Raw genomic sequence first — 20,216 nt, forward strand, 5'->3', positions numbered from 1 at the left:
CAGCAAGGTGTGTGACCTGTTGCCACAAGAAAAGGGCAACCAGTGAAGAACAAACACCATTGTAAATACAACCCATATTTATGTTTATTTATTTTCCCTTTTGTACTTTTTGTACCCTTTTGTACTAGTAGCCTAGTGGTTAGAGCGTTGGACTAGTAACGGAAAGATTGCTAGATCAAATCCCCGAGCTGACAGGGTAAAAATCTGTTGTTCTGCCCCTGAACAAGGCAGTTAACCCACTGTTCCCGGGTAGGCCGTCATTGAAATTAAGAATTTGTTCTTAACTGACTTGCCTAGTTAAATAAAATTTAAAAAATAACACCGTTAATAGACATAATATGACATGTCTATTAATTTGGAACTTTGGTGAGTGTAATGTTTAATGTTTATTTAACTTTTGTTTTATCTATTTCACTTTCTTTGGTGTAAACACGTTTCCCATGCTAATAAAGCCCTTTGAATTTAATTTAATTGAGACCTAGGGGAGCGAGATAGCGATGGGTGAGAGGGGAGAGAGAGAGAGAGGAAAGTAGGGTGAGAGAGAGAGGAAAGTAGGGTGGGAGTAGCGTCTGAGGCAGTAGATTCCAGTTGGTCGTTGTTTGGTCTTGTTGATGGAATCCAACGGAAAATCTCCTTCTGCGTTCTGTACTCGGAGGCGGTTCTCGGGCGTTAACGGTACACGGGAGCCTGATTTGGGAAAACAATTGCATTAAAAGGTCTATTTATCTGGAAATCTTTGGGCTACACATTTGTAGGCTAATATATAACAAACAATGGCAATTTTGAAAGTCACAAGCATGTTTACTGAGTTAACATTTCATAATACTGATTTGAAAACGACCACCTGTGCTTCACTTAAAGGTTAACAATTGGTTCTGCACGTAGGCTTCCTACCTCGCGTTTAAATAAAATATTATTTTGTGCATGTAGCTTCATTGTGCATTAGACTACATCGTTGACTTTCATCTTTCTTTACTTGATACAAGATACAGTTGTAACTTTTAAAGTTGTATTGTCGCCGACGGATGGCGCTAATACGCTGTCGGATCGTATCAAACGTTTTGCTCCTTGCATGTCACATGACCCTTTGACTCGGAAGGCGGCAGGTTGCGTGGTTGAAACAGAACCAGCAAACTAAAGGTACTTTTTAATGAAACTATTAATAATATAAAAACAGATCTGACTTTACATTATGTGTATTCATCCAACGCGCTGTTTTAAATATTGGCAGAGCAGACAGTGACTGCAGATTGTTAGCCAGCTAACGTTAGCTTGCTAATCAACTTCAATGTGTAGCTACTGTAGCTAGTTTATCATCTAACAGCTGTTAAACACAAGTTATTGTGGCAGATGTACCGTTACTTTAATGTTCTTGTAGTTTAGTTGAGTAGACTATTTAATAAACTTTATTTATAAAATATCGTCTTAAATGGAATGTTTAAAAAAAAAAATCGGCAGCAGCTGTTTTCTTCACAGCGTTTTGTATAACGTTAGCACATGCGTAAAACGTTTAGAAAACGGGAAAAGGTGTGCTGGGCGCGGAGCAAATCAACAACAACACTCCGCATGTCTTTATCTCTCTCTCTCTCCCAGTACCATTAGCCATGTGGCTGGACTAGAGACACAGTGATGCCAGCTGTAGAGCATGTCCGTCTGGGTAGGAAGCGCACCTTGCCCCCGTGCCCCAACCCCCTCTTCCTCCAGTGGCTGTCAGAGCTACGGGACCAGGCGGCAGAGAAGGGACAGAAGACACAGTACGTTTATCAGAAGGTAAACAAACACACTCGGGCTATAATGACTTGCACTAGGTGTATCACAAGGTAACTCGCTACATAAGCTGCTGGGTCTGGAACAAAAGCCTTTATACCCCAGGACACTTTCTGCATGTCACTGGGGTCCCTCGGGGTGTGCAGGCTTTCGTTCCAGACCAGCGCGTAAACACCTGACTCATTGCTAACAAGATTATCATCCAGACCTTGACTAGTTCAAATCAAATCAAATCAAATTTTATTAGTCACATACACATGGTTAGCAGATGTTAATGCGAGTGTAGTGAAATGCTTGTGCTTCTAGTTCCGACAATGCAGTAATAACCAACAAGTAATCTAACCTAACAATTCCACAACTACTACCTTATACACACACACAAGTGTAAAGGGATAAAGAATATGTACATAAAGATATATGAATGAGTGGTGGTACAGAACGGCATGGCAAGATGCAGTAGATGGTATAGAGTACGGTATATACATATGAGATGAGTACTGTAGGGTATGTAAACATAAAGTGGCATAGTTTAAAGTGGCTAGTGGTACATGTATTACATAAAGATGGCAAGATGCAGTAGATGATATAGAGTACAGTATATACATATGAGATGGGTAATGTAGGGTATGTAAACATTATATTAAGTGGCATTGTTTAAAGTGGCTAGTGGTACATTTTTACATAATTTCCATCAATTCCCATTTTTAAAGTGGCTGGAGTTGAGTCAGTATGTTGGCAGCGGCCGCTAAATGTTAGTGGTGGCTGTTTAACAGTCTGATGGCCTTGAGATAGAAGCTGTTTTTCAGTCTCTCGGTCCCTGCTTTGATGCACCTGTACTGACCTCGCCTTCTGGATGATAGCGGGGTGAACAGGCAGTGGCTTGGGTGGTTGTTGTCCTTGATGATCTTTATGGCCTTCCTGTGACATCGGGTGGTGTAGGTGTCCTGGAGGGCAGGTAGTTTGCCCCCGGTGATGCGTTCTGCAGACCTCACTACCCTCTGGAGAGCCTTACGGTTGTGGGCGGAGCAGTTGCCGTACCAGGCGGTGATACAGCCCGACAGGATGCTCTCGATTGTGCATCTGTAGAAGTTTGTGAGTGCTTTTGGTGACAAGCCGAATTTCTTCAGCCTCCTGAGGTTGAAGAGGCGCTGCTGCGCCTTCTTCACAACGCTGTCTGTGTGGGTGGACCAATTCAGTTTGTCCGTGATGTGTACACCGAGGAACTTAAAACTTTCCACCTTCTCCACTACTGACCCGTCGATGTGGATAGGGGGGTGCTCCCTCTGCTGTTTCCTGAAGTCCACAATCATCTCCTTTGTTTTGTTGACGTTGAGTGTGAGGTTATTTTCCTGACACCACACTCCGAGGGCCCTCACCTCCTCCCTGTAGGCCGTCTCGTCGTTGTTGGTAATCAAGCCTACCACTGTAGTGTCATCCGCAAACTTGATGATTGAGTTGGAGGCGTGCATGGCCACGCAGTCGTGGGTGAAAAGGGAGTACAGGAGAGGGCTCAGAACGCACCCTTGTGGGGCCCCAGTGTTGAGGATCAGCGGGGTGGAGATGTTGTTACCTACCCTCACCACCTGGGGGCGGCCCGTCAGGAAGTCCAGGACCCAGTTGCACAGGGCGGGGTCGAGACCCAGGGTCTCGAGCTTGATGACGAGTTTGGAGGGTACTATGGTGTTAAATGCTGAGCTGTAATCGATGAACAGCATTCTCACATAGGTATTCCTCTTGTCCAGATGGGTTAGGGCAGTGTGCAGTGTGGTTGCGATTGCGTCGTCTGTGGACCTATTGGGTCGGTAAGCAAATTGGAGTGGGTCTAGGGTGTCCGGTAGGGTGGAGGTGATATGGTCCTTGACTAGTCTCTCAAAGCACTTCATGATGACGGAAGTGAGTGCTACGGGGCGGTAGTCGTTTAGCTCAGTTACCTTAGCTTTCTTGGGAACAGGAACAATGGTGGCCCTCTTGAAGCATGTGGGAACAGCAGACTGGGATAAGGATTGATTGAATATGTCCGTAAACACACCAGCCAGCTGGTCTGCGCATGCTCTGAGGACGCGGCTGGGAATGCCGTCTGGGCCTGCAGCCTTGCGAGGGTTAACACGTTTAAATGTTTTACTCACCTCGGCTGCAGTGAAGGAGAGCCCGCAGGTTTTGGTAGGGGGCCGTGTCAGTGGCACTGTATTGTCCTCAAAGCGGGCAAAAAAGTTGTTTAGCCTGTCTGGGAGCAAGACATCCTGGTCCGCGACGGGGCTGGTTTTCTTTTGTAATCCGTGATTGACTGTAGACCCTGCCACATACCTCTTGTGTCTGAGCTGTTGAATTGCGACTCGATTTTGTCTCTGTACTGGGACTTAGCCTGTTTGATTGCCTTGCGGAGAGAATAGCTACACTGTTTGTATTCGGTCATGCTTCCGGTCACCTTGCCCTGGTTAAAAGCAGTGGTTCGCGCTTTCAGTTTCACGCGAATGCTGCCGTCAATCCACGGTTTCTGGTTTGGGAATGTTTTAATCGTTGCTGTGGGTACGACATCGTCAATGCACTTCCTAATGAACTCGCTCACCGAATCAGCATATTCGTCAATATTGTTGTTGGACGCAATGCGGAACATATTCCAATCCGCGTGATCGAAGCAGTCTTGAAGCGTGGATTCAGATTGGTCGGACCAGCGTTGAACAGACCTGAGCGCGGGAGCTTGTTGTTTGAGTTTCTGTTTGTAGGCTGGAATCAACAAAATGGAGTCGTGGTCAGCTTTTCCGAAAGGGGGGCGGGGGAGGGCCTTATATGCGTCGCGGAAATTAGTATAACAATGATCTAGGGTTTTTCCAGCCCTGGTAGCACAATCGATATGCTGATAGAATTTAGGGAGTTTTGTTTTTAGATTAGCCTTGTTAAAATCCCCAGCTACGATGAATGCAGCCTCAGGGTGTGTGGTTTCCAGTTTACAAAGAGTCAGATAAAGTTCGTTCAGGGCCATCGATGTGTCTGCTTGGGGGGGAATATATACGGCTGTGATTATGATTGAAGAGAATTCCCTTGGTAGATAATGCGGTCGACATTTGATTGTGAGGAGTTCTAGATCAGGTGAACAGAATGACTTGAGTTCCTGTGTGTTGTTATGATGATCACACCACGTCTCGTTAATCATAAGGCATACCCCCCCGCCCCTCTTCTTACCGGAAAGATGTTTGTTTCTGTCGGCGCGATGCATGAAGAAACCAGCTGGCTGCACCGACTCCGTTAGCGTCTCTTGAGTTAGCCATGTTTCCGTGAAGCAGAGCACGTTGCAATCCCTGATGTCTCTCTGGAATGCTACCCGTGCTCGGATTTCGTCAACCTTATTGTCAAGAGACTGGACATTGGCGAGTAGTATGCTAGGGAGTGGAGCGCGATGTGCCCGTCTCCGAAGCCTGACCACGAGACCGCCTCGTTTGCCCCTTTTTCGGCGTCGCACAGGGTCGCCGGCTGGGATCAGATCCATTGTATTGGGTGGAAGGCAAAACACTGGATCCGTTTCGGGAAGGTCATATTCCTGGTAGGAACGATGATGAGTTGACGTTAATCGTATATTCAGTAGTTCCTCCCGACTGTATGTAATGAAACCTAAGATTACCTGGGGTACCGATGTAAGAAATAACACATAAAAAAACAAAATACTGCATATTTTCCAAGGAACGCGAAGCGAGGCGGCCATCTCTTTTCGGCGCCGGAAGATAGTCGGTTGAATCAGGTGTGGTAGTGCTGGGCTGGGAACAAAAGCCTGCGCTGAAGAACGCTATTAGCTAGCAAGACACCTTTTCTGTTGCATATCCCACACGTCTCCGTCTTACCAGGCTATCAGTTCGTTGAAATACTCCCTCTCCGTCTTACCAGGCTATCAGTTAGTTGAAGACGTACCCCCTCTCTGTCTTACCAGGCTATCAGTTCATTGAAGTATTCCCTCTCTGTTTTACCAGGCTATCAGTTCGTTGAAGAATTACGCCTCCCCCTCTCTTACCAGGCTATTAGTTCATTGAAGTACCCCCTCTCCGTCTTACCAGGCTATCAGTTCATTGAAGTACCCCCTCTCCGTCTTACCAGGCTATCAGTTCATTGAAGTACCCCCTCTCCGTCTTACCAGGCTATCAGTTCATTGAAGTACCCCCTCTCCGTCTTACCAGGCTATCAGTTCATTGAAGTACCCCCTCTCCGTCTTACCAGGCTATCAGTTCATTGAAGTACCCCCTCTCCGTTTTACCAGGCTATCAGTTCATTGAAGAAGTACCCCCTCCCCCTCTCTTACCAGGCTATCAGTTCATTGAAGTACCCCCTCTCCGTCTTACCAGGCTATCAGTTCATTGAAGTACCCCCTCTCCGTTTTACCAGGCTATCAGTTCATTGAAGAAGTACCCCCTCCCCCTCTCTTACCAGGCTATCAGTTCATTGAAGTACTCCCTCTCCATCTTACCAGGCTATCAGTTCATTGAAGAAGTACCCCCTCCCCCTCTCTTACCAGGCTATCAGTTCGTTGAAGAAGTACTCCCCCCCCCATGTGTTACCAGGCTATCAGCTCGTTGAAGAAGTACCCCCTCCCCCTCTCTGTGTTACCAGGCTATCAGCTCGTTGAAGAAGTACCCCCTCCCCCTCTCTGTGTTACCAGGCTATCAGCTCGTTGAAGAAGTACCCCCTCCCCCTCTCTGTGTTACCAGGCTATCAGCTCGTTGAAGAAGTACCCCCCCCCCCTCTCTGTGTTACCAGGCTATCAGCTCGTTGAAGAAGTACCCCCTCCCCCTCTCTGTGTTACCAGGCTATCAGCTCGTTGAAGAAGTACCCCCTCCCCCTCTCTGTGTTACCAGGCTATCAGCTCGTTGAAGAAGTACCCCCCCCCCTCTCTGTGTTACCAGGCTATCAGCTCGTTGAAGAAGTACCCCCCCCCCCCCTCTCTGTGTTACCAGGCTATCAGCTCGTTGAAGAAGTACCCCCTCCCCCTCTCTGTGTTACCAGGCTATCAGCTCGTTGAAGAAGTACCCCCTCCCCCTCTCTGTGTTACCAGGCTATCAGCTCGTTGAAGAAGTACCCCCCCCCCCCTCTCTGTGTTACCAGGCTATCAGCTCGTTGAAGAAGTACCCCCTCCCCCTCTCTGTGTTACCAGGCTATCAGCTCGTTGAAGAAGTACCCCCTCCCCCTCTCTGTGTTACCAGGCTATCAGCTCGTTGAAGAAGTACCCCCTCCCCCTCTCTGTGTTACCAGGCTATCAGCTCGTTGAAGAAGTACCCCCCCCCCTCTCTGTGTTACCAGGCTATCAGCTCGTTGAAGAAGTACCCCCCCCCCCCTCTCTGTGTTACCAGGCTATCAGCTCGTTGAAGAAGTACCCCCTCCCCCTCTCTGTGTTACCAGGCTATCAGCTCGTTGAAGAAGTACCCCCCCCCCCTCTCTGTGTTACCAGGCTATCAGCTCGTTGAAGAAGTACCCCCTCCCCCCCTCTCTGTGTTACCAGGCTATCAGCTCGTTGAAGAAGTACCCCCTCCCCCTCTCTGTGTTACCAGGCTATCAGCTCGTTGAAGAAGTACCCCCTCCCCTCTCTGTGTTACCAGGCTATCAGCTCGTTGAAGAAGTACCCCCTCCCCCTCTCTGTGTTACCAGGCTATCAGCTCGTTGAAGAAGTACCCCCCCCCCCCCTCTCTGTGTTACCAGGCTATCAGCTCGTTGAAGAAGTACCCCCTCCCCCTCCAGAACGCTCGAGAGGCTAAGATTCTACAGAACTTTGGAGACGGAATCTGCAAGATACTGGATGAGAAGTTACAGAGGCATTACAGAGAGAATGGTGAGATGGATGGATACAGAGAGAGAGATGGATGGATACAGAGAGAGAGATGGATGGATACAGAGAGAGAGAGAGATGATACAGAGAGAGAGATGGGGATGGATACAGAGAGAGAGAGAGAGATGATACAGAGAGAGAGATGGATGGATACAGAGAGAGAGAGAGATGATACAGAGTGAGAGATGGGGATGGATACAGAGAGAGAGAGAGATGATACAGAGAGAGAGATGGATGGATACAGAGAGAGAGAGAGATGATACAGAGAGAGAGATGGATGGATACAGAGAGAGAGAGGGGGATGGATACAGAGAGAGAGATGGGGATGGATACAGAGAGAATGGTGAGATGGATGGATACAGAGAGAGAGAGAGATGATACAGAGAGAGAGATGGATGGATACAGAGAGAGAGAGAGATGGATGGATACAGAGAGAGAGATGGATGGATACAGAGAGAGAGAGAGATGATACAGAGAGAGAGATGGATGGATACAGAGAGAGAGATGGATGGATACAGAGAGAGAGAGAGATGGATGGATACAGAGAGAGAGAGAGATGGATGGATACAGAGAGAGAGAGAGATGATACAGAGAGAGAGATGGATGGATACAGAGAGAGAGATGGATGGATACAGAGAGAGAGAGAGATGGATACACACAGAGAGAGAGAGATGGATGGATACAGAGAGAGATAGAGATGGATGGATACAGAGAGAGAGGGAGATGGATGGATACAGAGAGAGAGAGAGATGGATGGATACAGAGAGAGAGAGATATGATACAGAGAGAGAGATGGATGGATACAGAGAGAGAGATGGATGGATACAGAGAGAGAGATGGATGGATACAGAGAGAGAGGGAGATGGATGGATACAGAGAGAGAGGGAGATGGATGGATACAGAGAGAGAGGGAGATGGATGGATACAGAGAGAGAGATGGATGGATACAGAGAGAGAGAGAGAGATGGATGGATACAGAGAGAGAGAGAGATGGATGGATACAGAGAGAGAGATGGATGGATACAGAGAGAGAGAGAGATGGATGGATACAGAGAGAGAGATGGATGGATACAGAGAGAGAGATGGATGGATACAGAGAGAGAGAGAGATGGATGGATACAGAGAGAGAGAGAGATGGATGGATACAGAGAGAGAGATGGATGGATACAGAGAGAGAGGGAGATGGATGGATACAGAGAGAGAGGGAGATGGATGGATACAGAGAGAGAGATGGATGGATACAGAGAGAATGGTGAGATGGATGGATACAGAGAGAGAGTTGGATGGATACAGAGAGAGAGGGAGATGGATGGATACAGAGAGAGAGGGAGATGGATGGATACAGAGAGAGAGATGGATGGATACAGAGAGAGAGATGGATGGATACAGAGAGAGAGAGATGGATGGATACAGAGAGAGAGAGATGGATGGATACAGAGAGAGGGGGATGGATGGATACAGAGAGAGAGAGATGGATGGATACAGAGAGAGGGGGATGGATGGATGGATACAGAGAGAGAGATGGATGGATGATACAGAGAGAGGGGGATGGATGGATGGATACAGAGAGAGAGATGGATGGATGGATACAGAGAGAGAGGGATGGATGGATGGATACAGAGAGAGAGAGATAGATGGATGGATACAGAGAGAGAGAGATGGATGGATGGATACAGAGAGAGGGATGGATGGATGGATACAGAGAGAGAGATGGATGGATGATACAGAGAGAGGGGGATGGATGGATGGATACAGAGAGAGAGGGATGGATGGATGGATACAGAGAGAGAGAGAGGGAGATGGATGGATACAGAGAGAGAGAGATGGATGGATGGATACAGAGAGAGAGAGAGATGGATGGATGGATACAGAGAGAGAGGGATGGATGGATGGATACAGAGAGAGAGGGAGGGAGATGGATGGATGGATGGATACAGAGAGAGAGGGAGGGAGATGGATGGATACAGAGAGAGAGAGATGGATAAAGGATGGGGGGTGTATTCTGGACTGTAGAAAGGGGGCGATAGAGAAATGTGAAGAGATGAATGGAGTGATAGATTGATCATAAGTTTCTCCTCCCCATCCCTCCCACCCCCTTCCAGGTCCGGACGCTCCCATCCACTCCCTTCCCAGCGGTGTGACGGTGGCCCCTAGTCGCCGTAGCAACAACAACCTGGCTCAGCCCACCAAACAGCCCTCTAGGAAAGAGAGGGAAGGAGGGAGGAGGAAAAGGGAATACGTGCCCCAGAAGAGGTCTGGTGGATATGCTGTCCTGTTAACACTCTACAGAGAGTCTCAGGTCTGTTAACACTCTACAGAGAGTCTCAGGTCTGTTAACACTCTACAGAGAGTCTCAGGTCTGTTAACACTCTACAGAGAGTCTCAGGTCTGTTCTCGCTCTCTGTCCCTCGCTCTCTGTCCCTCGCTCTCTGTCCCTCGCTCCCTCTCCCCACGCTCCCTGTCCCTCTCCCCACGCTCCCTGTCCCTCTCCCCTCGCTCCCTGTCCCTCTCCCCTCGCTCCCTGTCCCTCTCCCCTCGCTCCCTGTCCCTCTCCCCTCGCTCCCTGTCCCTCTCCCCTCGCTCCCTGTCCCTCTCCCCACGCTCCCTGTCCCTCTCCCCTCGCTCCCTGTCCCTCTCCCTGTCCCTCTCCCCTCGCTCCCTGTCCCTCTCCCCTCGCTCCCTGTCCCTCTCCCCACGCTCCCTGTCCCTCTCCCCTCGCTCCCTGTCCCTCTCCCCTCGCTCCCTGTCCCTCTCCCCTCGCTCCCTGTCCCCTCGCTCCCTATCCCTCTCCCCTCGCTCCCTGTCCCTCTCTCCTCGCTCCCTGTCCCTCTCCCCTCGCTCCCTGTCCCTCTCCCCACGCTCCCTGTCCCTCTCCCCTCGCTCCCTGTCCCTCTCCCCTCGCTCCCTGTCCCTCTCCCCTCGCTCCCTGTCCCTCTCCCCTCGCTCCCTGTCCCTCTCCCCTCGCTCCCTGTCTCTCTCCCCTCGCTCCCTATCCCTCTCCCCTCGCTCCCTTTTCCTCTCCCCTCGCTCCCTGTCCCTCTCCCCTCGCTCCCTGTCCCCTCGCTCCCTGTCCCTCTCCCCTCGCTCCCTGTCCCTCTCCCCTCGCTCCCTGTCCCTCTCCCCTCGCTCCCTGTCCCTCTCCCCTCGCTCCCTGTCCCTCTCCCCTCGCTCCCTGTCCCTCTCCCCACGCTCCCTGTCCCTCTCCCCTCGCTCCCTGTCCCTCTCCCTGTCCCTCTCCCCTCGCTCCCTGTCCCTCTCCCCTCGCTCCCTGTCCCTCTCCCCACGCTCCCTGTCCCTCTCCCCTCGCTCCCTGTCCCTCTCCCCTCGCTCCCTGTCCCTCTCCCCTCGCTCCCTGTCCCCTCGCTCCCTATCCCTCTCCCCTCGCTCCCTGTCCCTCTCCCCTCGCTCCCTGTCCCTCTCCCCTCGCTCCCTGTCCCTCTCCCCTCGCTCCCTGTCCCTCTCCCCTCGCTCCCTGTCCCTCTCCCCTCGCTCCCTGTCCCTCTCCCCTCGCTCCCTGTCCCTCTCCCCTCGCTCCCTGTCCCTCTCCCCTCGCTCCCTATCCCTCTCCCCTCGCTCCCTGTCCCTCTCCCCTCGCTCCCTGTCCCTCTCCCCTCGCTCCCTGTCCCTCTCCCCTCGCTCCCTGTCCCTCTCCCCTCGCTCCCTATCCCTGTCCCTCGCTCCCTATCCCTGTCCCTCGCTCCCTCTCCCCTCGCTCCCTGTGCCTCTCTCCCGATCCTTCATCTTTCCCTCCTCTATTAAAAAACAGAAGGATCTGTGCACTGTGATTCCCAGTAAATGTAAGTAAGATGCTGTTTTGTTTTCTCAGGCGTGTGACATTGATAGCCCCTCCCCCTGTCCTCTCTCTAGGTTCCTGGGGGTAAGGGCTTTATGTTTAAACTGGAGCTACAGGCTGAGGCCCAGCATCTGTCTGACAAGTCCTTCTCTGTGGTGAGTCTGAGCCACATTCAGACAACATTTGCTACAACGTTGAACTTGGTCTCTTGTCATGCTAGCACAAACAATCAATGACTCTAACATACCCTCTTTTTCCCTGTCCCCCTCCCCCCTGTCCCCCTCCCTCCTGTCCTCCTCCCCCCTGTTCCCCTGTCCCCCTCCCTCCTGTCCTCCTCCCCCTGTCCCATCCCCCCTGTCCCCCTTCCTCCTGTCCTCCTCCCCCTTGTCCCCCCCCCCCCTGTCCTCTCATCCCTCTCGTTGCCTGTAGCCTGATCTAGGTAGTAAATACACAGCCTGGTCGTCAGTGAGCACACTGATACAGAAAGACTTGGTCCAGAAGACACACAACCCCGCCAGGTAAACGACAAGACAACACCTTGTCTTCTTTTTCAAACGCTCCGTGTTCTTTCTACCTCGTTTGTTCCTCTTCGTCTGTTACCCTGTAGTGATCTCTTTCCATCTCTCTCTCTGTCTGTCCCTCATCCCCCCCTCTCCTAGGTATTCCCTGACTGAGCTGGGTTTGGCCCTGGCACAGAGACTAGAGGACGGAGAGAGAGAACAAGAAGAGGACAGGAGGAGTGACCTGGGGGAAGAAGAGGAGGGAAGTGGGCCCGGTGTTGTTGATCTTACTGCCGAGGAAGATGAGAAAAAGAAGAGAACAGAGTGAGTGAATGAGAGACACAAATTATGTTTTATCATTGGTGTTTTGGATGGGTTTTGTTTGATTATTGTAGTAATGTAATTAACTAAGATTCGTTTCTCTCTCTCTTTCTCTCGGCCTGTGTTAGGCCCATAGCGGGGCCTACCCCGGCAGCCTATGTTGCCCAGAGAGGGAGTGAGGTGCCTGGGGTAAACTCCTCAGAAAAGCCCCAGGCTGCAGAGACAAAGACTAGGCCGGCTGGAGGCTGTCTGTACCCAGGCAGTTATGACATTGTGCTATGTGTGGACTTCATTGAGACTACTGGGTAAGAGGTCTGTCTGTATAGGTGTGGTTGAGTTTGAGGTTTCTGTGTAGAACACAACATGAATGCGTGCTAGTGGTGGGGGGGAAAAATCGGTAGTTACATATTGGGAAATATTTTGTTGACTATATATCATATCATCCAGTATTTTTCCTTCATAGCTCGTTCTCCATCTTTTTTTAAATAGGGAGACAATTTAGTGTTCAGGTCTTGTGTTTCCATGACTGATCAAAACTAATTTTCTAATGGCTCTCTCTGTCTCTAGCAGACATATGGTGAGGAATATGTTGGGAACATCCAATAGCAAATAAAATCACAGTATCCAATCGCAATGCATATAGAATCATGAGAATCACAATGCATATAGAATCATGAGAGTCACAATACATATAGAATCATGAGAGTCACAATACATGTAGAATCACAATACATATAGAATCATGAGAATCACAATGCATATAGAATCACAATGCATATAGAATCATGAGAATCACAATGAATAAAATCACAATGCATATAGAATGACAATACATATAGAATCACAATGAATAAAATCACAATGCATATAGAATCATGAGAATCACAATACATATAGAATCATGAGAATCACAATGCATATAGAATGACAATACATATAGAATCACGAGAATCACAATGCATATAGAATCACAATGCATATAGAATCATGAGAATCAAAATGCATATAGAATCATGAGAATCACAATGCATATAGAATCATGAGAATCACAATGCATATAGATTCACAATGCATATAGAATCATGAGAATCACAATGCATATAGATTCATGAGTCACAATACAAATAGAATCACAATACATTGAGAATCACAATGCATACAGAATCATGAATCACAATACATATGGAATGATGAGAATCGCAATACATGTAGAATCACAATAAATATAGAATCATGAGAATCACAATACAAATAGAATCACAATAAATATAGAATCATGAGAATCACAATGCATATAGAATCACAATACATATAGAATCATGAGAATCACAATACATATAGAATCGTGAGGATCACAATACATATAGAATCACAAAGCATATAGAATCATGAGAATCACAGTGCATATAGAATCATGAGAATCACAGTGCATGTAGAATCATGAGAATCACAATGCATATAGAATCACAATGCATATAGAATCACAATGCATATAGATTCATGAGAATCGCAATGCAGGTAGATTCATGAGAATCGCAATGCAGGTAGATTCACGAGAATCGCAATGCAGGTAGATTCACGAGAATCGCAATGCAGGTAGATTCACGAGAATCGCAATGCAGGTAGATTCATGAGAATTGCAATGCATACGGAATCATGAGAATCACAATACATGTAGAATCACAATGCATATAGAATCATGAGAATCACAATGAATAAAATCACAATGCATATAGAATCATGAGAATCACAATGAATATAGAATCACAATACATATAGAATCATGAGAATCACAATACATATAGAATCACAATGCATATAGAATCATGAGAATCACAATGAATAAAATCACAATGCATATAGAATCACGAGAATCACAATGCATATAGATTCACAATACATATAGAATCATGAGAATTACAATACATATAGAATCGTGAGGATCACAATACATATAGAATCACAAAGCATATAGAATCATGAGAATCACAGTGCATGTAGAATCATGAGAATCACAGTGCATGTAGAATCATGAGAATCACAATGCATATAGAATCTCAATGCATATAGAATCACAATGCATATAGAATCATGAGAATCACAATGCTTGTAGAATCATGAGAATCGCAATGCAGATAGAATCATGAGAATCGCAATGCAGGTAGAATCATGAGAATCGCAATGCAGGTAGATTCATGAGAATCGCAATGCAGGTAGATTCATGAGAATCGCAATGCAGGTAGAATCATGAGAATCGCAATGCAGGTAGATTCATGAGAATCGCAATGCAGGTAGATTCACGAGAATCGCAATGCAGGTAGAATCACGAGAATCGCAATGCAGGTAGAATCACGAGAATCGCAATGCAGGTAGAATCACGAGAATCGCAATGCAGGTAGATTCACGAGAATCGCAATGCAGGTAGATTCACGAGAATCGCAATGCAGGTAGATTCACGAGAATCGCAATGCAGGTAGATTCATGAGAATCGCAATGCAGGTAGAATCACGAGAATCGCAATGCAGATAGATTAATGAGAATCGCAATGCAGGTAGAATCATGAGAATCGCAATGCAGGTAGAATCACCAAATTGTCATGATAATATGGTATTGTGAGATCCTTGGTAATTCCCAGCCCTAGTGTGTGTTAATGCGTTCCTCCTGTGTGTGTGTGTGTGTAGGGGCAGCACGGCCTGTAAGCAGGAGCTGGTGAAGGAGCTGCAGAGGAACGGCGTAACCTTTGACGTCAGGAAGTTAAACGTAGGTGACTTCCTGTGGGTGGCCAAGGAGAGGGTCGCTCCCGTGTCAGGTAACACACTGAGCTCGTCTTCTTTTCCCCCTGGGTACTAAAAGTATTTTTCCCCCTGGGCGCTAATAGTCTTTCCCCCCTGGGTACTAAAAGTCTCTTTCCCCCTGGGTACTAAAAGTCTCTTTCCCCCTGGGTACTAAAAGTCTCTTTCCCCCTGGGTACTAAAAGTCTCTTTCCCCCTGGGTACTAAAAGTCTCTTTCCCCCTGGGTACTAAAAGTCTCTTCCCCCCCTGGGTACTAAAAGTCTCTTTCCCCCCTGGGTACTAAAAGTCTCTTCCCCCCCTGGGTACTAAAAGTCCTTTCCCCCCTGGGTACTAAAAGTCCTTTCCCCCCTGGGTACTAAAAGTCCTTTCCCCCCTGGGTACTAAAAGTCTCTTCCCCCCTGGGTACTAAAAGTCCTTTCCCCCTGGGTACTAAAAGTCTCTTCCCCCCCTGGGTACTAAAAGTCCTTTCCACCCCTGGGTACTAAAAGTCCTTTCCCCCTGGGTGCTGAAAGCGAGGGCGTGATGAATGTCAATAGTAGACTGTATATCATGTTTATCCACTAGATGGCGACCTTGTAAAGGGCCGTGATTCACTGTTCTATCTGACATTTTCCTCTGGACCTGGACCTGTCTAGGACTGGGGTTCCGCTATTCAATCAACAGAAATCTCATAATTCAAATTTCTCAAACATACAAGTATTAGACACCATTTTAAAGATAAAATTCTCGTTAATCCAACCACAGTGTCCGATTTCAAAAAAGCTTTTCGGCAAAAGCAGAACATATCATTATGTTAGGTCAGCAACTAGTCACAGAAAGCATACAGCGATTTTCCAACCAAAGAGAGGAGTCACAAAAAGCAGAAATATAGATAAAATTAATCACTAACCTTTGATATTCATCAGATGACACTCCCGGGACAACATGTTACACAATATATGTATGTTTTGTTCGATCAAGTTCATATTTATATCCAAAAACCTCAGTTTACATTTGGCTTTGCCTCCAAAACATCCCGTGAATTTGCACAGAGCCACATCAATTTACAGAAATACTCATAATAAACATTGATAAAAGATACAAGTGTTATTCACAGATTTAAAGATATACTTCTCCTTAATGCAACCGCTGTGTCAGATTTCAAAAAAACTTTACGGAAAAAGCAAACCATGCAATAATCTGAGTACGGCGCTCAGAGACCAACACAACCCCAAAAGATATCCGCCATGTTGGAGTCAACATAAGTCAGAAATAGCATTATAAATATTCACTTACTTTTGATGATCTTCATCAGAATGCACTCCCAGGAATCCCAGTTCCAGAATAAATGTTTGATTTGTTCCATAAAGTCCATCATTTATGTCCAGATTCCTCCTTGTTGTTCGCGCGTTCAGTACACAATCTAAACTCACGACGCGCGGGCAGGTCCAGGCAAAAAATCAGACGAAAAGTCATATTACAGTTTGTAGAAACATGTCAAACAAAGTATAGAATCAATCTTTAGGATGTTTTCAACATAAATCTTCAATAATGTTCCAACCGGAGAATTCCTTTGTCTTCAGAAATGCGATGGAAAGCAGGTCGCTCTCACGTGAGGGCGCATGGTCAGCTCGTGGCTCTCTGGCAGAGACCTTACTCAATCCCATCTCATTCGCCCCCACTTCACAGTAGAAGCATCAAACAAGGTTCTAAAGACTGTTGACATCTAGTGGAAGCCTTAGGAAGTGCAAAATGACCCCATAGACACTGTGTATTCGATAGGCCAAGAGTTGAAAAACTACAAACCTCAGATTTCCCACTTCCTGGTTGGATTTTTCTCAGGTTTTCGCCTAGCATATGAGTTCTGTTATACTCACAGACATCATTCAAACAGTTTTAGAAACTTCAGAGTGTTTTCTATCCAAATCATAAATTAGCAACTGGGACTGAGTAGCAGGCAGTTTACTCTGGGCATGCTTTTCATCCAAATGTGAAAATGCTGCCCCCTAGCCATAAGAAGTTAATGTGAAATATTTTTTTACAGGTTCTTTTGAATATCCACTGTTTTATTTTCAACCTACTCTCTCGCTCTCTCTCCCCATCCCACTCGCTCTCGCTCTCTCCCTCTCTCTTTCCCCATCCCTCTCTCTCTCCCCATCCCGCTCGCTCTCTCTTTCTCTCTCTCCCTCCCCCCTCCAGGTCAGTTGCGTGCCCCCCCAAGTAGGGAGCTGGTCCTTGATTACATCATCGAGAGGAAGAGGATGGACGACTTGTGTGGTAGCATCATCGACGGGCGATTCAGGGAACAGAAGGTGTGTGTGTGTGTGTGTGTGTGTGTGTGTGTGTGTGTGTGTGTGCGCTCGCGCAGGACTCATCAACATAATGCTTTTTCCCTGCAGTTAGTTTCCAGACATTTCATGCTCTTTCTCCCTCAGTTAGTTTCCAGACATTTCATGCTCTTTCTCCCTGCAGTTAGTTTTCAGACATTTCATGCTCTTTCTCCCTCAGTTAGTTTTCAGACATTTCATGCTCTTTCTCCCTGCAGTTAGTTTCCAGACATTTCATGCTCTTTCTCCCTCAGTTTCGTCTGAAGAGGTGTGGTCTACAGAAGCCCATCTACCTGGTGGAGGAGTGTGGCTCTGCTGCTGCTCACCTGAGTTTACCTGAGACCACGCTACAGCAGGCTATAGTTAATACACAGGTACACCTGAGACCACGCTGCAGCAGGCTATAGTTAATACACAGGTACACCTGAGACCACGCTGCAGCAGGCTATAGTTAATACGCAGGTACACCTGAGACCACGCTGCAGCAGGCTATAGTTAATACGCAGGTACACCTGAGACCACGCTGCAGCAGGCTATAGTTAATACGCAGGTACACCTGAGACCACGCTGCAGCAGGCTATAGTTAATACACAGGTACACCTGAGACCACGCTACAGCAGGCTATAGTTAATACACAGGTACACCTGAGACCACGCTGCAGCAGGCTATAGTTAATACACAGGTACACCTGAGACCACGCTGCAGCAGGCTATAGTTAATACACAGGTACACCTGAGACCACGCTGCAGCAGGCTATAGTTAATACACAGGTACACCTGAGACCACGCTACAGCAGGCTATAGTTAATACACAGGTACACCTGAGACCACGCTGCAGCAGGCTATAGTTAATACACAGGTACACCTGAGACCACGCTGCAGCAGGCTATAGTTAATACACAGGTACACCTGAGACCACGCTGCAGCAGGCTATAGTTAATACACAGGTACACCTGAGACCACGCTGCAGCAGGCTATAGTTAATACACAGGTACACCTGAGACCACGCTGCAGCAGGCTATAGTTAATACACAGGTACACCTGAGACCACGCTGCAGCAGGCTATAGTTAATACACAGGTACACCTGAGACCACGCTGCAGCAGGCTATAGTTAATACACAGGTACACCTGAGACCACGCTGCAGCAGGCTATAGTTAATACACAGGTACACCTGAGACCACGCTACAGCAGGCTATAGTTAATACACAGGTACACCTGAGACCACGCTGCAGCAGGCTATAGTTAATACACAGGTACACCTGAGACCACGCTGCAGCAGGCTATAGTTAATACACAGGTACACCTGAGACCACGCTGCAGCAGGCTATAGTTAATACACAGGTACACCTGAGACCACGCTGCAGCAGGCTATAGTTAATACACAGGTACACCTGAGACCACGCTGCAGCAGGCTATAGTTAATACACAGGTACACCTGAGACCACGCTACAGCAGGCTATAGTTAATACGCAGGTACACCTGAGACCACGCTGCAGCAGGCTATAGTTAATACACAGGTACACCTGAGACCACGCTGCAGCAGGCTATAGTTAATACACAGGTACACCTGAGACCACGCTGCAGCAGGCTATAGTTAATACACAGGTACACCTGAGACCACGCTACAGCAGGCTATAGTTAATACACAGGTACACCTGAGACCACGCTGCAGCAGGCTATAGTTAATACACAGGTACACCTGAGACCACGCTACAGCAGGCTATAGTTAATACACAGGTACACCTGAGACCACGCTGCAGCAGGCTATAGTTAATACGCAGGTACACCTGAGACCACGCTGCAGCAGGCTATAGTTAATACACAGGTACACCTGAGACCCCCTACAGCAGGCTATAGTTAATACAACCTGAGACCCCCCTACAGCAGACTATAGTTAATACACAGGTACACCTGAGACCCCCTACAGCAGGCTATAGTTAATACAACCTGAGACCCCCCTACAGCAGACTATAGTTAATACACAGGTACACCTGAGACCCCCTACAGCAGACTATAGTTAATACAACACTGAGACCCCCTACAGCAGGCTATAGTTAATACACAGGTACACCTGAGACCACGCTACAGCAGGCTATAGTTAATACAACCTGAGACCCCCTACAGCAGGCTATAGTTAATACGCAGGTACACCTGAGACCCCCTTCAGCAGACTATAGTTAATACAACCTGAGACCCCCTACAGCAGACTATAGTTAATACGCAGGTACACCTGAGACCCCCTACAGCAGGCTATAGTTAATACGCAGGTACACCTGAGACCCCCTACAGCAGGCTATAGTTAATACACAGGTACACCTGAGACCCCATACAGCAGGCTATAGTTAATACACAGGTACACCTGAGACCCCCTTCAGCAGACTATAGTTAATACAACCTGAGACCCCCTACAGCAGACTATAGTTAATACGCAGGTACACCTGAGACCCCCTACAGCAGGCTATAGTTAATACGCAGGTACACCTGAGACCCCCTTCAGCAGACTATAGTTAATACAACCTGAGACCCCCTACAGCAGGCTATAGTTAATACAACCTGAGACCACGCTACAGCAGGCTATAGTTAATACGCAGGTACACCTGAGACCCCCTACAGCAGGCTATAGTTAATACACAGGTACACCTGAGACCCCCTACAGCAGGCTATAGTTAATACACAGGTACACCTGAGACCCCCTTCAGCAGACTATAGTTAATACAACCTGAGACCCCCTACAGCAGACTATAGTTAATACGCAGGTACACCTGAGACCCCCTACAGCAGGCTATAGTTAATACGCAGGTACACCTGAGACCCCCTTCAGCAGACTATAGTTAATACAACCTGAGACCCCCTACAGCAGGCTATAGTTAATACAACCTGAGACCACGCTACAGCAGGCTATAGTTAATACACAGGTACACCTGAGACCCCC

At 47.7% G+C, this 20,216-nt stretch overlaps 1 protein-coding gene across 2 annotated transcripts in view; it reads left to right on the plus strand.

Annotated features, from left to right (window-relative positions):
• Positions 1 to 1,033: 1,033 nt before the first annotated feature.
• The window catches only part of mus81 (MUS81 structure-specific endonuclease subunit), a 49,719-nt gene continuing 30,536 nt past the window's right edge, over positions 1,034 to 20,216 (plus strand). Inside the window, exons 1-11 of one of the 2 annotated variants that reach the window (XM_071378192.1) lie at positions 1,034 to 1,140; positions 1,594 to 1,770; positions 7,444 to 7,573; positions 9,673 to 9,869; positions 11,438 to 11,518; positions 11,793 to 11,881; positions 12,023 to 12,187; positions 12,313 to 12,489; positions 14,866 to 14,993; positions 17,156 to 17,268; positions 17,538 to 17,657. In XM_071378192.1, coding sequence (XP_071234293.1) covers positions 1,630 to 1,770; positions 7,444 to 7,573; positions 9,673 to 9,869; positions 11,438 to 11,518; positions 11,793 to 11,881; positions 12,023 to 12,187; positions 12,313 to 12,489; positions 14,866 to 14,993; positions 17,156 to 17,268; positions 17,538 to 17,657 — 1,341 coding nt within the window. In that variant the 5' untranslated portion in view covers positions 1,034 to 1,140; positions 1,594 to 1,629. The remainder of the gene's footprint in view (positions 1,141 to 1,593; positions 1,771 to 7,443; positions 7,574 to 9,672; positions 9,870 to 11,437; positions 11,519 to 11,792; positions 11,882 to 12,022; positions 12,188 to 12,312; positions 12,490 to 14,865; positions 14,994 to 17,155; positions 17,269 to 17,537; positions 17,658 to 20,216) is intronic. The other variant, XM_071378193.1, reaches the window with a different exon arrangement.

The sequence above is a fragment of the Salvelinus alpinus genome, chromosome 31 (assembly GCF_045679555.1).
Source record: "Salvelinus alpinus chromosome 31, SLU_Salpinus.1, whole genome shotgun sequence".
In the NCBI taxonomy this organism is placed as follows: Eukaryota; Metazoa; Chordata; class Actinopteri; order Salmoniformes; family Salmonidae; genus Salvelinus; species Salvelinus alpinus.